This window comes from Agelaius phoeniceus, chromosome 2 (genome assembly GCF_051311805.1).
Source record: "Agelaius phoeniceus isolate bAgePho1 chromosome 2, bAgePho1.hap1, whole genome shotgun sequence".
Taxonomy (NCBI): domain Eukaryota; kingdom Metazoa; phylum Chordata; class Aves; order Passeriformes; family Icteridae; genus Agelaius; species Agelaius phoeniceus.
Genome location: NC_135266.1, coordinates 38,256,188 through 38,272,799, shown reverse-complemented (window position 1 = coordinate 38,272,799; position 16,612 = coordinate 38,256,188). Strand labels below are relative to the sequence as shown.

Here is a 16,612-nt window from a genome sequence, read left to right as displayed (position 1 = left end):
GAAGAAAATTTCAAGCTGAGAAATGACAACTTGGGTTGATGAAGAGAGTAGTTTCTAACCAACAAGGTCATTACAAAATGCCTTAAATATTACCAGCTTTTAAAGACATGGGTTTTGCCCTGTAATGTTCTAACTGTCATGAGTTTTCCAGGACATTCAGCAGTTAGAAGACTTAAAATTTCCACTAAGAATTCACACAGACTCTATTGTATATCCATGACTCTTTAGCTCCTCTCCTTTCCCCATCTTTACTCTCCTGATATGTTTTACAGGCAGAAATCACACTCCTTCTAAGTTCATATTTTGCTGTATGAGAGAAGCCAGTCTTCTCTAGTGGCAGAACTTTAAAGATATTTTTAATTAAAAAGAAATTTGATAGCTGTAGAATTCACAGATCATGCTTCCTCCTCTTAGCAGGATGGCACTGACATGTTAAAAGCACAGCAGTGGTGAAGTAAAGGTGACACACTTCCATCCTCCTGATGTTCTCTCCTCCAGATTTTTTCCCCCACATAAGTGCAGCTCAGGGAATCCATGCAGAGATTTGGCACTATTTGTCAGCACCCGAACAAGTTATAAGATAAATCACGCAACCTAATTTTAGTCTTGGCTGGCAAAGCCAACATCACTGTTTCCTAATGCCTATAATTTGGCTCAGATAAAAATGCTGTGGAGGCAGAATTATTTAATTATATCAAAGGCTGTTGGCCGACTAAGGCTCAACAGGCTTCCAGCTGGCAAAGACATAAAGGATGCTCTCCTTTACAAGGGGCAGGTTGCCTCAGGATAAACCACATAAACTATGGAATGTGATCTAGGGCTTCTGATGTCCAGGGGATGGCAAACATGGCTGTACCCTCAATTACTTGAGCAATTTGGCAATTCAGCTCCGCCTAACCACTGAGAACCATCAAATAACACTAGCAATTCAGGATATTAGATTCTGGTTTTTTCCATTAATTGCAGCACCTCTCACAGAAAGTATTGCTGGGAGTAGAGGCTCTGTGGACTGAGGCACGGTGTCGTAATTGCCAGGAGTGAATCTTCTGTCAGCAGGACCTCATATAACTTTTTGATATCTTATTTAAAATTTTGTAGCGACTTTGTTACAAAATCAATCTGAATAATTAAAAATCAATTAATTTTACATATTTGTGGCAGTAGCAGAACAGCTTCAGTTGCATCTTCAGTGTTGTTCATGCTGACCGCAGTGAAGGATGAGATGACAAATATTGTCAGCAGTTCCAGACAGTGTTACCTGAAATAAACTTTCGTTCCTTCATACAGTTTTACAGAAGCATTGTTATTACACATGTTCTTACTACTGTCAGGGGAACCAACCCTGGTGCATATATAAGGTAATCTGGTCCAAGCTGCCTGCCCAGGCAGGGTCAGCCCAGAACACATTGCACAGGATTGCATCCAGACGGCTCTTCAGTATCTCCAGTGAGGGAGACGCCACAGCCTCTCTGGACAATCTGTTCCAATGTTTGGTAGCCTGCAGAGTAAATGAGTTCTTCCTCATATTTAGGTCCAATTTCCTGCGCATCGATCTCTGCCTCTCGTCCTATTGCTCGGCACCACCGAGCAGAACCTGGCTCCATCCTTTTGGCACCTTCCCTTCAATACTTAGAGACATGGATGAGATCCCCTTTCAGCCGTCTCTTCTCGAGGCTGAGCAGGCCCATTTCCCTCAGCCTGTTTCTCACCATTCCGCGCCGAGCCCCCACACAGGGGCGCTTGCCGCCCCCGCCATCCCCGACCCGCTCCGCTCCCCCCCTCCCTCCCTCCCCCGCCCGCCCGCGGGGCACCAGCGGGCGAGACCATGAGGGCGCAAATGGGGGGGAGGGCGACCGAAGAGGCGCCACTCACGGCGCCGAGGCGCAGTCGCGGCCCAGCCGGGAGGCGCTCGCCACTGGTTCCTCCGAGGCACCGTGAGGGCCCTCAGCGGGAGCGTGGCCGCCGGGCAGCTCCGCGCCTCCCCCCGTCCCCGTGCGGCGGCGGGAGTTGGTGCGGGCCGGCGGCGGAGGAGGCGGGGGGCGGCGGGGGCGCGCAGGTGAGCGCGCGGCTGTGTCTGCTTCCGGCGCGCCCGCGTCCCCGCTCCGCCGCGGCCGGGGAGGCGACGCCGGCGAGCCCCGCTCCGCGCAGGTAACACGGGCCGGGGGCAGCCCCGCCGCCCCCGCTGCCCCTCGCAGGCGCCCAGGAGGGGAGCGAGCCCACGGTCCCGGGGGGCCCCTTCCCCCAGCCCGCGGCTGTTCACTCCGGAGCCGACTGGCGGCAGCGCGGGGGGAAGGGCGGGTGCCTGGATGTGTCCCTGCGCTCCGCCAAGCGGAACCCGGCCGGCCCCAGGCGCTCCCGGGGCGCTGCAGGTGCGGGGCAGCGGCCCGAAGCCAGTGTTGCAGGAGGAGGCTGTGGAGCGGAATTCCTGCCTCCCTCGCGCCAGGTTCCCATCTGCGGCGCGTGTCTGCAGACGTGCGAGCTGCTGAGATGACAGATAACACACACGCTGTCAGCTTGCCCTTTAAAAATGATCGTTTAAAGCAAGCCAGCCAGCCGTCTAAATTTCATTTTGGTAATTCTTAGCTGCCATAAACAAAACCTGCTTTTCTTTCTCAGGTCTTGAAGAATAAGAGGCACGTAAAAATAAAAGGGAACCTTTAACAGCTATAGGAGGAAAGCACTGGAACAGATTGAGGGTGATGTTGTCAATTTACAATCGATAAGGTTATAGTTACTGTAATTGTATGCTTGAATTTCACTTGCAGCAAAAGTTTGCAGGATTCAGCAGAATTAAGACCTTTAATTATGACCTTAAATTGCTGTATGATGATTTATTAATTTGTATAAATTATTCTGTATTTCACAGTGTATTGTGACTGTAAGGGATAGAAGAGAGCAAACACAAGCAGGAACATGTGGAAAGCTTTTAATTTTTAATTTTTTTTATTTGTGTCCTGGTTTATAAGTGTAATTATTATGACCTCATCATGATATCACTGCGGTGTATGCTGTTGGCACCTCACAAATGATAAAAAGTGCTGATTGTAGAGTTCTAGAGAGGCTTAGGGAAAGACACCCTGTTGTGTTGTGGTAACTCAAAAGGTATTTCAGCTTTTATTGGCTATGAGTTCAAAGATAACCTTTGTGTATATTTTATGCAGAATGAGACACCTGTACTAACTTACCATTTTTTTTCAGGCACTTCATTGATACCTTGCAGAGGCAATGGAGGCAATGATGAAAACCCTGTTGTAATTAAAGCATAAAGAAAAAATATTCTTCGCTGTGCAATACCCTTAGTATCATTCAATGCCTACTATTTCAGAAGATGAAAAAGAAAATGGTTCTGGAAATAATGGCAACACTGAAAACAGACCTGGGAAAGAATCCCCAGAAGCTTCTCTTCACAACTCCGTGAAGCCATACTGCATGTCAGACACCTCCACTGCATCCTTGGTGTCTAGGGAAGATGGGCATTATCCATGGGGATGTCCTGTGACTCACACAAGAGAGAAGTTTTATACCATCTGCTCAGACTATGCTTTTTTAAACAGAGTCACATCTATTTGTAAAAGTCCAAGTGCTTCAGTTAGTGCCTGCCTATCAAGTAGTGCTGCCTTAAATGTTGGGAATAACACACCTAACTTACTCAGCGTTCAAACTGGTGCTTCAGAGATTATCTACAACGAGGATGCTAACTTGGAAAGCCTGCCTGGCAAACTTGGAAAGCTTCCACTGGCATGGGAAATAGACAAATCTGAGTTCAATGGCGGGAACTCAAATCTGAAGAGCAAAGCAGGTGAGGTGGTGATGTTTTGATGTGAAAGGAAAAGGCTTCATGTTTCTGGCTTGTTTGTGAAGGGAGCTGGGCATCTCACGTGTCCTGTGAAGAAGTGCTACACAAGAGCCTGTACTTCATTTCAAGGAGCCTGCTCATCAGGATAGGAGAGAGAAAAGGAGTAAAAATCAAGTGTAACTGCCAGAAGTGGATCCAAAGGAAGGCTGACTTCTGCTTAACTGTGTAGTATTTGGGGTGGCTTCTTCCCCCCGGCCTTCCCACAGTGTTGTTGGAGTGGGTTTTTTTCTTTTTGTTTTAATAGGACCTAGTATATTATGCATCTGGATGTATGGCTTCAAAAGAGGACAAAAATATTTCTGCTTTAGCATGTGGCCCAGCTCTCCATTTTCTACTGTCACAGTGGCTTATAAAAAGGAAAAGACTTTGGGTGTATATTATTATTAATGGATTTGCATATAAGTTTTGTCAGAAACTGTAGCTGGTTGCAAGGCTGACAGTGAAAAACATGCATTTCATTATGTCCTGTGCCTACATAGTGTTAGGAGATGGGAGGTCCACATTGGTCTGAGTCTATTTCTGGGATGGGTGATTTAATGCATTAGAATAATCAGATTGACTTATCTCTCTAAACAGTTGGGCAGGTCATCATTAATTCTGTTCATGATCTAAACACCATGTTGTTTACAGAGCTAATGGCAGATTTACAAACCTGTTGACAATTTAGATTATGTATTTGAGCTTTCTTCTTTCAGTGAGTGTGTATTCCCAGTTTACGCTTACTAACACAACTGGTGTCTACTGTATGCTATTACTAAAAGTACTTAAGGAGAAAGCTGCCAATAGCAAACTAGACATTCATTTGATTCTGAAATTTGGTTTGCAGGCAACATGAAGAAACAAGGGACAAAGAAAAAATCCGTGGACAAAAAAAGCAAACAATACAGGGAGTGTCCTCAACGTTCAGCTCTTGAAGACGTGAAGGAGAGAAAAGTATTGGACCTTCGGAGATGGTAGTATTTATGAATTAATTTCTGAAGTTAGGAATTTATGAACTACACTAACTATGTAGTTTCTCAGTAAGCACTGTTGCTAGTTACCTGATTTCAAACTTCTCAATAATGTCTTTGTAATTTTTTTTTTAGTAGAGATATTAAGCATATACACACTGTCTCATGCATTCTAGAAGAAAAATTAGAGCTTCCCTCCCATCTGTTGAAATTCTTAAAACATTTTTCTTTCTAAACATGCTCTTTGCTTTCAGCAAAGGGAAAAACTTAGATGGGGATTCATTGCAAAACAAAATACAAGTTCAGTAGCATGGTCAGGCAAAAAGTAACCTTAAACATACCACTGATATGTTTTATTTCTGATGTTATTTTTTATTGGGAAATACTTGATCAGAATCCATCATTTCTATACAACCGTTATTGTATTAATATAGTTCACTAATTCAATTAGTTTAATGCATCTGTCTGGTTCTAACTTTATGTCTATGACACCAGAAAGTTGGAGTTAAGCTAGGGAATCTGTGGCCCAGAATGACATTCATTAGTAAATTGGTAGAGATGCGGTTTGCCACAAGGGCACGTGTTAGAAGGGACTTGATAAAACTGTTTATTGTATTAGTACAGAATCATATTTTCCTACAGGATCGTTTGTACAAAACTCCCATGGGGTTGTTAGAAATTCGACTGATTTATATGAAATAGGGTAGAGGCATCTGGCAAAGAAATTGATTAACATATTTCTTAATTTTTGTTTTTAAGGTACAGTTGTTTTGGATTTTTTGCTTTTTTTGTTTTAATACAGAAGAAATAAAAACATTCAATATAATGTGGCACTTTAGTGACATAGCACACAAAAAAGTAGTTCAGGTTTGTCATATATGTGAGTCAAGATTGTGTTACTAATATGTTTGAGGTTTTTTGTTTAAGGTATTGTGTTAGCCGACCTCAATACAAGACTTCCTGTGGAATTTCATCCTTAGTGTCTTGCTGGAATTTCTTATATAGTACACTGGGAGCTGGAAGGTAAAGTCACACATAGACTGCTTTGCTTTGCCTCTAGATTGTCAAAAATATGTTTCTAATTACAATGCTTTTGGTTTTTTTTAAGTTTACCCCCCATCACTCAAGAAGAAGCCTTGCATATACTGGGTTTTCAGCCCCCATTTGAGGAGATTAGGTTTGGTCCCTTCACTGGAAATACAACTCTAATGAGGTATGTTTGGTTCTTTTGATGCAGCTAAGAGATAGAACCTTTAAAAATATGGTAGCGGTTCATTTATTTAAAAACAAAGGGGCTGACATGTTAATCCTCTTAAGTTTTAGAATAATGAAGCATACCTGAGTTCTCTGACAATGAAACTTCTCAAGGAGTTGTTTGCACTGGCAATTTTGAATGGTGTTGTTACACAGGTCAGATCAATGTGAAAGTCTGTTTGGTTTTTGGTTCAGTTTGTGTAATGGTTATATAATACTCTAACGAGTCTAGTCTCCTGGTTAGGAAACTTTCTCTTTACACCTATTTTCCTGTTTTTGAAAATGCATGTTAAATGCTTGTTAATATCACTGAAATGGCCTGAAAAGACAATTGATACACTATTAGCTTATTGTAATTTAAGAACTGAAAACGAGGTAGTGCTGAATCCTTGCTGCATTGGAGCTATTCAGGAACAAAGCATGGGGCTGGAGTCACAGAACATTTTGAAATTTTTTATCGCTTCTGCTCTGCTGTTTCCTGATACTTAAAGGTTGGACCTAAATTCTTTGTAGTTTGGTTTTTTTTTTTTGCATTAAATTAATAAGACATTTTAGGATTAAACAGAGCCAAGAGGCATCTTGTACTAGAGTGCTGAGCATTTTCACAGGGCTTTGGTGTGTTACCTTTTGGTGAGATTAGAAACTTTTGTAGTATTCTTGCTTGTTTCATGAGTTGTATTTGATTTAGTTGTTTTTTTTAGGGCAATATATAGTATTTGGCAGATCAGGTTTGTGCTAGATTTGAAAATGTGGCAGCAGTCTATTCTTCATCTAGCATACTGGTTAGATCATTGGAAAACGTCATGAAATTTTCCTTTCCTGCTTTAGGAAATTCAGATCCAGGATTTGTATCTCTTCAGGAGTATGTCGGGGTATAGCAGCTCTATGGTATAGCAGCTCTTATAGACCAAGCTGATATGGTGTTCTGTCTCTTCGTGTCAGCAGTCTGTGCAGACAAAAGTTAAACTTATAATTCTTTTTTTATTTCCTCTTTGAGCATTCTCTATGCAGCAGAGAAGTTACCCATCTTTTTGTTTTCTTTTTTTTTCCTGCCTTGTCCAATCATTTTGAAGTGCTTAGCAGACTGGGAAACAGGAGAGCTGGAAGCCAGCCCCACTGCCCAACATAGCTTTATGATTGAGGTATTATCTTCAAACATGTGAATTTGAATCTTCTAATGTGGAAAAATTGCTGGCCTGTCCTCACTTAGTGCTGCGGTGAGGAGTTGCAGTATGAGGCTCCTGTAATTCTCAGGCTTTGTGAAATTTAGGTAAGAGAAACCCAACAGGATAAGTAGAAAGTCTCACTTGAAGAGTCCCTTCTGGTATCTTAGATTTCATTTATGTACCCTACAAATCATGGTTGAAGTTTGGTACCTCAGAATTTGTGTCTTTCTACAGGCTGAGTAATTGAACATTAGAGGTGACTGGGCTAAATACAATAGGACCAATATTTCACATCCAGATCTTTGGTTATTTTTATGTATCTATGTCAAGTCTGGAAAAACAAAATGAAGGAAAAGGCTCTGTGTATTTACTTCTCTGTCTAGGATATGTTAAGTTTTGTATTGGGTGCTGTGGTTGTCTACAATTTAAATATCAGTGAGGTAGGTATTTAGTAGCACATCAAGACTTTTTTTCCTAAACTGTCTAAGCACAGGAAAAGTGTGAGAAATGAAATTGCATTTAATAACTCTTGAGTTACTACATTCTTTAAGCTTATTGTTTCAGATGGTTTAGGCAAATAAATGATCACTTCCATATCAAGGGATGCTCATATGTTCTGTATAAACCTCATGGGAAGAACAAGACAGCTGGAGAAACTGGTATGTAGCTAATGCTAAAGTATTCATCTTACAGTGTATAATTTGAAAAATCCTGCAGTGTGTAGCATTTGACAGGACAAACTCTGTAAGTAGTAATTCCAGTCCAATATAAGGTATCAAATATCTCCAAGTTGGCTGATTTTTCTGGTTTTACTTTTTCTCTTATTTATCTAAAAATTTCATTTATACTTTTATTATGATAAAATACATTCTGTGCTATGTATTCTGCTGTCACAGAATTGGAATTTTAAGATATCCAGGAAAACAATTGCATTTCCAGTTCTGTGTTGGTGTGTGGGAAGATTTCTTTGCTGTCATCCACTGGGAGAACAAAAACAATTTGTCCTTACTTAATGTTTTGTGCTTTTAAAAAGCCCAGTTTTAAAGGTAATGAACTGTTCTGCCTGGCTGTAGCTAACATCTTTCTCAAAAGTTAGGTGATTATTCTCAATTAGCTTATGAAGCTGCATTTTTGTCTACTTCTTGGGTGTGCTGTTTAAAAAATTTTACTTTCATGTGCTGTTTACTAGCCTTTGGTATAGCCTGGGTAATTACCTTCTAACTGAAAGGTTCTTTGAAAGCACAAGATCATGCTGAGAAGTTTAAGATATTATAAAAATGGATTGATTTTTTTCTTGACATCCCACTTGAAAATTGTCATGTTTCAGTGCCTCTTCTAGTCTTCCCCTGAAACTGAGCACTGTGGTCACATTATAAACCATTGCATGCCTCTATGTGTTCCTGAGACTAGGAAGCTGCAAGAGGCTCATGATACCAAAATGTTTGAGTGTTTTCAGTGGTTTCAGTATTATCATTAATGGGTGCCACATCTGACCTAGGACAGCTGGGACTGTGTTCTGTTGCAGTGTGTATTTCTTGGGTTAAGAGATACTTCTGGTTCTTTTTTAAGTTTGATTTTGATCTAAACATAAAGCATAAATTATATTGCCTTTCCCTTGTACAGAATGTGCTGCAGATAGTGTTTAATTTCCTGTCTGGTACAAAAAAGTAATAAGTTTGAAATCAAAAGTGTATTTTGTGCGTGCCTGTCAGGTCATGTCCTCCCACTTAAAAAGCAGTATAACTACTTTGTTGTCAAATAGGTATTTTTTTTCTGCTGACTGTGTTACACAGGATCCAAAGCACCCTGGCCTGTAACCTGATCTTTCTGTGTAGCTGCAGGGGCCCTAGCGAAGCTAACACGTGGACTGAAGGATGAATCAATGGCCTACATCTACCATTGCCAAAACCATTATTTTTGCCCAATTGGATTTGAAGCAACCCCAGTAAAAGCTAGTAAAGCCTATAGGTAAGATACTGTGTTTATGCTTATTTTAGTGGAAGAAACATACAGAAAAAAATACTGCAAATTGATAAAATTTTTCTCCATAAATAATGGTTCAGTTTGTGTCATATAGGCATCTGTCTGAGCTAGAAAAACTCTACATTGTGATTTGAAGGGACTGACTTAAAATGTAATGTAACTAAACAGACTACATTGAGAGAACTTAAAACAGAAAACTCTAAGTGGTATTAAGAAATTGGTCTTTTAAGACCTTCTAGCCATGTAGAGAGAAGGTAGTTATTTTATTGAAGGACAAGTGAAGGTAACTAATCTGCAAAATAAAAACATATGGGCTTAAAAAAGGGCAGGTGGGTTTTTTTTAAGGCTAAACAATAAAAAGACAGGTAATTATGGGGAGAGTCTGTTCCTAGAGAGCTTGGAAGGGAAAACAAAGAAAGTGCGTGTATGTTGCAATTTATAAACTAGAAGCAAAAAGTTTACAGTAATGTTAGTCCTTCATGAGGTGGATGTGATGAAATTTAGATTTAGAAACCAGTGCTTGAGAATAGCAATAGCAGGGGTTGTGTAGATATCACAGGTTACATACTTCTGTTGCATTAATACTGACTAATAATGGTGATCGTAAACTCCTACTACTGGCATGTAAGGCATAGAAAAGTAAAGATATGTGAAGAATTTGTTACTGGGAATGGGAAGGGAATGGGGGAAGAAAAGCTAGAAGAGATCTTTGGGCTAAGACATTAGGTTTGGCTTTTTTTTAACAATGCTTGAAATGCTGGAGTACTCTATAAGCTTAATATGCCAGTTATTTTAGAATAAAGTTCCCTGTATAATAATTTCAGATTTGTCAGAATGACTCTACTAGGATAATATAATGCAGTAGTTGATATAGTTTTCAATTAAATACAGATTTAAAAAAAAAGGTAATAGCATTAATAGTCATGCAGAATTTGGAGAGTCTTGCATTAAACCCACAAATTTTAACTTTGAAAATATTAATTCTTGAGATATGTAGTAGCTTTTGTAAGGCATTTACCTTGCTTCTTGATATAGAGTGCTGTGCATTGTGGAGCACTCTGTGCACTCTCTTGAGGAGAGTAGTTTGTTTTACCTCATTCACTGAGTCACATTAAGCTGTTTTTCCTCTCTCAGAGGGGTTGCAAACGTGGTATGTATTAAATGATTCTGTTGAGCTTTCTCTGTGTTCAGCCATTGGTCAGTATTTATTAGTATTATCATAGAGCACAAGTAGTCAATCCCTGAGAAAATTAGCAGATACCAGAATTGGGGAATGTTAAACAATGAAAAGTGTAGGTCACTAGTATAAGGTAAACTTCTGCCTATTTGCTTCCTGTGCAGTCTGATTTTGAGGTAGGGTCACATCAAGGAATAGAGAATGGTAGCTCTACTTTTGGAGTTCAAAATGGTCATTGATTGGTTGGTAAAGCATAATCATTCAAATCTAATTGGTTCCCAGTGTGAAGATTATGATAGTGTTAATGAAAGTCTTTACTATATGAACAAAAGAATACAGTTTTTTTATTGAGACTGAGTTCACTGACTTGCCAGGTTTGTGAGAAGAGTGTAAACAAAATATTCCCCAAGTAGAAATCCATCACATCAGTCTACTTGAGTTTACCAAAATGTTAATCTCTTACTTAATCAGTTAGAAAGAATCTGCACTAGAAGACCAAAGTAAAAAAAAAGTTACTAGATCAAAAATACAATCTGAGAAATAATATGGTCCAGTGTGTGGAAACATAACATGCCTTTTAACTAATTTAAATTTATGTTGTTTAGTAATGACTAAGAACAACTTTCCTTCTTTACCCATGGCTGAAATGGATTCTTAGTCACTTGTGATGTTATTTTTAAGTTGATATTAGCTTTCTTTCTTAACAACAGTTCTCTTCTAACAATGTAGCATGAAATAATAAGTTCAAGAAGCTTTTATAGCCTTACTTTAGGCTGGAGGTCAGACCAGATGAGCATCCTGTTTTCTTTGAATTTTCTGATCCTACTGAGGAAAAAAAAAAGTTTTGTTTTCAGAAGGACTATCAATAGATTCTGGAGCAGTTCTTGTTTATCTGTTTTTCCACTTACAAAGTAAAGTTTTTATTTAAAAATCCAGCTAAGAAACATTTTAGGTCCCAAAAGAAGTGGGTGGATAGGTTGCTAGGCTGAGCCTAGAGACAGTTCTTAGGTCACCCACAGACTTCCTGTATGATCTTAGGTTGCTGGATTTGGACTCGGGAGACCTGGGTTCAGTTCCCAGTTCAACCACAGACTTCCAGTGTGACTTTAGGTAAGTCGATCAATCTATCCTGTGTCTTGGTTTCCCATCTTTACACTGATGGAATACATTGTTACTTTACAGGGAATTTTTTGTAAGTAAACAAATTGTTCCAAGCAGTAAGGCCATATGCTGTCTAATACCCTAGGCAGAAAAATGCCAGGTTTTGTCACAGTTGCAACTGATGTTTTTCATGAAATAATTATACACAGGAAGTCACAGAGCAGTCCTGTGTAGCTCATCAGTTTTGCCCTAATACTTGTCAGAAATTTTCCTTGACAAGGTTACTGCAAGCTTTGAGCTTCTTGGAAGTTGATTGCAAAGTACTATTAATTCAAAGGTTTGGATTTCAGTATCTGGTATTGGATGTTTAGAAGGAAGCATTTGAAGTTGCCAGTTTTGTTCTTACAGATTACCCTACAGCTCTTAGTAACAACTGTCAGCCAAGGTATAGTTTAAAAATAGTGGAAAGGACTCTTTCATGTCTGTTAGACATCAGATAGGGAGGAAGCTGTTTGTACCACATTTATGTGGCTTTCCACAACTCTTATTTCTGTTGTTTCCTGTATGTTTATATTTACATCATGTACCAGACTGTCTTTCATCCAAATAAAACTGCTTTTAGTGAAAATCTGTCTTCCTCTCAAATAATGTGCAGTAGCATCCCAAGATTTGCTTTCAGGCCTTGTGGAACAAAATGTTCCCCATATGCAATTGTGAGCACTATAGCACAGGAGCTGGTTTTCAGTTTGGCTGAGGAAACAATTTTAAATGTTAGAAACTCCTAAAAAGAACAAGAGACTGCAAATATCTTTTTCTTTTTATTATGCACAATGAATCATACTAGGATTGTATCTTCTATTGAACAGAGGTCGTGTCTTGCAGCAAGAAGTAGAATATTGGATCTTAATTGGAGAGCCCAGCAGAAAGCATCCAACAATACATTGTAAAAGGTATGTTACTTGGTAAGAATGTAAAAGAATGTTTGTTCTCAAAACAGTTTGTAGTTCTCAGAGTCACTGAGTGACTTTTTAGTTCTTTTGAATGAATATATACATGCGTATAAATATATGTATCTAATAGAAACAGATGCTGCTTTAGTGAGAAGCTTCGTGGTTTGACCTCAAGGCTGGCTCTGCAGTTTTATATCACCTGTCAGAACATTTGTGGGCTGCTGAGAGCCCACATCTCTTGTTTGAGTGTGACACAGCTCATATTAGTCAGGAAGAAAAGGCAGTTTCAGCTGTTGTTGTGCCAGTTGTGACTTACAGACTGCATGGCCCTTGGGGGAGTTTGCACTGGAGCTGAGGACATCCGCAGGCTGTGTCTGGGATGTGCACAGAATATTCTGCTGCTGCTGAGATTGTGCACAGAATATTCTCTTAACTCAGGTGCAGCCTGTACTCTGTTGTGTTATTTGCATATCTGTGCATTCAAACAGTACATTTAAGATGAGGTTGACACAAACAAAGTTGATGTCTAAATTGGATGTATAGACTAGGAGAACTAGGGGGTGCTGTGTAGAAATCTCATGGATTAGTTATATTTAATAATTTTTTTTTTGTCAGTGATGTGACCTTGTCAATAACTGCAAATACCCCTGGGTATTTTGGACTATGAGATTAAGTGCAACAAAATTAAAATCACAGTATGCATATGATTACTGAGAAATGGCATATTGTAGGTCCCAAGGATAGAACTTTGTCATGTGGTATATTAACTACAAGTGGCACAGGAAGAAGTTTCAGAATATATAATAAAGCCATTTGTAATACTAATTTTGATTGTGGAGACATTCTTCCTCCTGCTGCACTCCCAGTGAGAGCTGGCAGAATGTTCTGTGCTTAAGGAAATGGGGCAAAGGTTGGAGTAGAAATGCATTTTCTCAACTTGGAGGATGGTGTTAGAGAGAAACAGGTAGTTAGACATTGATAGAAATGAAAAGGTGATGTAGGTTTAAAGAGGTCTGGGATGTGAAAGTATTTGTTTCAGTTGGGCTGGAAGGAATTATGAATCTTTGAAAAGCTGAGTGAATGGGGAGTGATTGAATTGATAGTTTAGAATTAAATAAAATGTAGGAGTGAGTTATGATGAGAGCTGTCTGGTAAAAGCACATTTAGTGTGCAAAAGAAAGCAAGGAACTGAACAAAATAATACAAAAGGGTAGGAGGGGTTTAAATTTAAATAAGGCTAATGTTTCTCCTTGCCTAAGCCACACTTTGTTTCTTTCTTTTCCAAACTGATGAATTGCTAAGTGTAAGGAATGTAACTATGATTCATGGTGCTCTTATTAGTTTTGGAAGATGTTTCCCAAGAGTAGGAATAATCACTGTGAATGCTTTGATTAAAAGTGACACTTTTACATCTAGCTTGATGTCTTTAATATTGAGGCTTTTGTAACTTTACACATATATTTATCTTTAAATCACTGATAAGACTGTTTAAAGCTACAGGTCTGTATTTGCGTGTATGTGTACCTGAGTCTTCGTGCTACTGAGGTTTCATAAATATCAGCTGAGTAGTAATGATTTTATTCTGTAGGTGGACAGATATTGTCACTGACCTAAATACTCAAAATCCAGAATATCTAGATATTCGACACCTAGAGAGAGGATTGCAGCATCGAAAAACAAAGAAGGTAAGGTGAACTCACTAAGATGGGAGGAAACTCATGGTAGGTTTTTGCAAACTTACTCATATTTCAGCAATGTAAGATAACCTCACTAAAGGAATTTGTTCTGTTATGAAGTGTTGCTGAAGACAAAAGTATAATGTGGGTTCTTGCATACCAAAGTAATTTAGATTTACTTGCTGGACGAGATATAAAACATGTGTAGCTTGGTATATGCCGGGATGAACCAGGATACCGGTGTATACAGAATGTATTTGGTCAGAATATTTAACTTTGTTGGTTTAAAATGTAGCTGCAGCAAGTATAGAAATGTTCTGCAGACAAATTACATAGCCTTTGGGGTATGACCCTCTGATGACATTAAGGTGGGAAAGAAAGTACAATTGAGTAGGGTCAGGCATAAATGAATGTGTGTGTCTCCCTTAGTGGAGTTACTGTCAATGCATGTGGCTTTCTTTCCTATAAATAGGGCTTGTGTCTCATGGGTGGAGGATGTGTTGGTGATTTGCAGATTGAAACTCTGCAAATAATAGAGAGAAATAATAGTGAGAAATAATAGACTGAAGAAATTATTTCAGATGTGAAGACCCTATGGAAGACTCTGTCAGCAAGATCAGAATGAACCAGAACAGATAATTGCTGAGAAGATAGCTAGAAAGTAAAAAAAGACTAGCAGAAGATAAGTGATACTGGCCCATGAAGGATATAATTGATAAATTAAAAAGATGAGTAAGAAAGTAGTAATTGAATCTGGGAAATAATCAGAACTGATTGATGCAAGTTGTATATTTCTGTATATGATTTTGTGGTGTTTTGTTGTTTGTTGTTTTTTATTTTTTTTTCCTTGTTTGTATATTGTGGCACTTCTTGTTTGCTTTCTTTTTGAAAGTATCATGTTACTTGCCAAAATGTTGATGTCAAGTATCTATGAGCGTTAGAAATGTGCCTGTGGTGTGCATTTAACAAAGAACCTTTTTTACTTTGATTAGGTTGGAGGAAATCTTCATTGCATCATTGCCTTTCAGAGACTTAACTGGCAAAGATTTGGTCCTTGGAATTTTCCATTTGGGAATGTTAGACAGAATAAACAGTCCCAAACACAAGGGCAAGGAATTTCCAAATCTGAGAGTGAAGACAATATATCTAAGAAACAACACGGGCGACTGGGTCGATCTTTCAGTGCTAGCTTTCATCAAGAATCCGTGTGGAAGAAATCTAATCTTCGGGAGAGGAGAAACAGTGGGTATCAGAGTTACAATGATTATGATGGAAATGATTAAAATTAACTTTAGATGATAGAGTTGATATATTAAAGTTAGTTTTAATCAAAACATATTAGGGATTTATTAGTCCTAGAACACATAAGAATAGAAATTATGGCATAAGATACAGCTTCATAATTATTAAACAAATATGTTGATATGGTTGCAATAGATGAGATCTGATGTATAATGTGACAGATAAGCACAGATTGTTGTAATTTTGCAATCAAAGGTGAATATGATAGCAAAATCAATAATATCTTTTGAAATAATTGTACTATGTCCTGATCTGTGAAAACAAAAGAGCAGGTTGAAATCAGTCAGTGTAATAAACAGACTTCATTGAATATATTTATTGTTAAAAAGCATGAAAAATTATGGTATTATAAAAAAGGGTTATTCTGCAAATGGTGTAAGGATAAAAGTAAGCATTGCCTTTGTTTTTAGCACTTCATTTTAGTAAGGCTGCCCATATCCAGTGCAAATGAAAAAAGAGTTCACATAGGTTAGAAAACCTTGTTGGATTTACAAAGAGAATGTACATTCTCCATTTAATTCCTATTTGACTTCTGTCAGTCAGATAATCATATCTTGTCAAGCAGGTCTCAGTTTCTTTTCCCTTATCTGGTTGCCTGTTTTTGACCATGAGGAATCACCTGTTCGAGGATGGAACTTCTCTATTATTTTTGCTCTGTGGGTAAAGTGGCTGAATTCTTGCCCTGGAGCCTCCTGAGAGCACGGACTCACTTAACACAAGCTTATGAAATTAAGTATTAAAAGCTGCATTTTACCATTAGCCAAATGAGCTAGCTGAACACTGGGTTCTGTTGGCAGTTCTTTTCCTTGTTCAGTCTAAATCTCTGTCCTTTGTCTGCTGCTTTTTTCATTTTGTGTGAAGGGGATGCAAGTGCTGAAAATTGCTGGCAGCCCCGATGATATACCTCTCAGCCAGCACACAATTCAAGCTTCTTCAGGTGTCCCTGGTAAATTCTTTTTTTCCTTTTTCTCTTTCCCTGTTAAATCTAGTTGTTTGCCCAAACACATCTCAACAGTTGTATTGTTCTGTGTACAAATGTTCATACCTGCTCAAGGATTAATTTTTTGACATAAAAAGATTTGTCATGGAATGCAGGGGTTTTGTAGGTTGCTGCTTTTGTTAACCAAAAATGGGAGACTTTTAGACTTTTGTTCATTCAATAAAATTTGTTTTCTATCTTGTTGTTTGCTTTTCATT

At 38.9% G+C, this 16,612-nt stretch overlaps 1 protein-coding gene across 3 annotated transcripts; it reads left to right on the top strand.

The window, feature by feature from the left end:
• The first annotated feature begins 1,911 nt into the window (after nt 1-1,911).
• On the top strand, nt 1,912-16,591 carry BIVM (basic, immunoglobulin-like variable motif containing). 3 transcript variants are annotated; one of them, XM_077173503.1, is made up of 11 exons: nt 1,912-2,056; nt 3,199-3,799; nt 4,683-4,809; nt 5,734-5,829; nt 5,915-6,019; nt 7,791-7,885; nt 9,062-9,194; nt 11,425-11,496; nt 12,354-12,437; nt 14,026-14,122; nt 15,106-16,591. In XM_077173503.1, exons 2-11 carry the CDS (start codon nt 3,310-3,312, stop codon nt 15,394-15,396), a joined length of 1,590 nt encoding a protein of 529 aa, XP_077029618.1. In that variant the 5' UTR covers nt 1,912-2,056; nt 3,199-3,309; the 3' UTR covers nt 15,397-16,591. The 3 variants fall into 3 exon arrangements, with proteins under 3 accessions (XP_077029618.1, XP_077029619.1, XP_054510512.1); XM_054654537.2 differs by having other exon boundaries at nt 2,014-2,148; XM_077173504.1 differs by lacking the exon at nt 11,425-11,496 and having other exon boundaries at nt 2,011-2,148.
• The last annotated feature ends 21 nt before the right edge of the window (nt 16,592-16,612 follow it).

What these genes read in the sequence shown, in the direction of transcription:
- BIVM (XM_077173503.1), top strand. Translation starts at nt 3,310, where the DNA reads ATGCCTACTATTTCAGAAGATGAAAAAGAAAATGGTTCTGGAAATAAT. An exon ending in AAATCTGAAGAGCAAAGCAG is followed by an intron (nt 3,800 to 4,682) that starts GTGAGGTGGTGA and finishes TTTGGTTTGCAG; the next exon opens with GCAACATGAAGAAACAAGGG. An exon ending in GACTTCCAGTGTGACTTTAG is followed by an intron (nt 11,497 to 12,353) that starts GTAAGTCGATCA and finishes TCTATTGAACAG; the next exon opens with AGGTCGTGTCTTGCAGCAAG.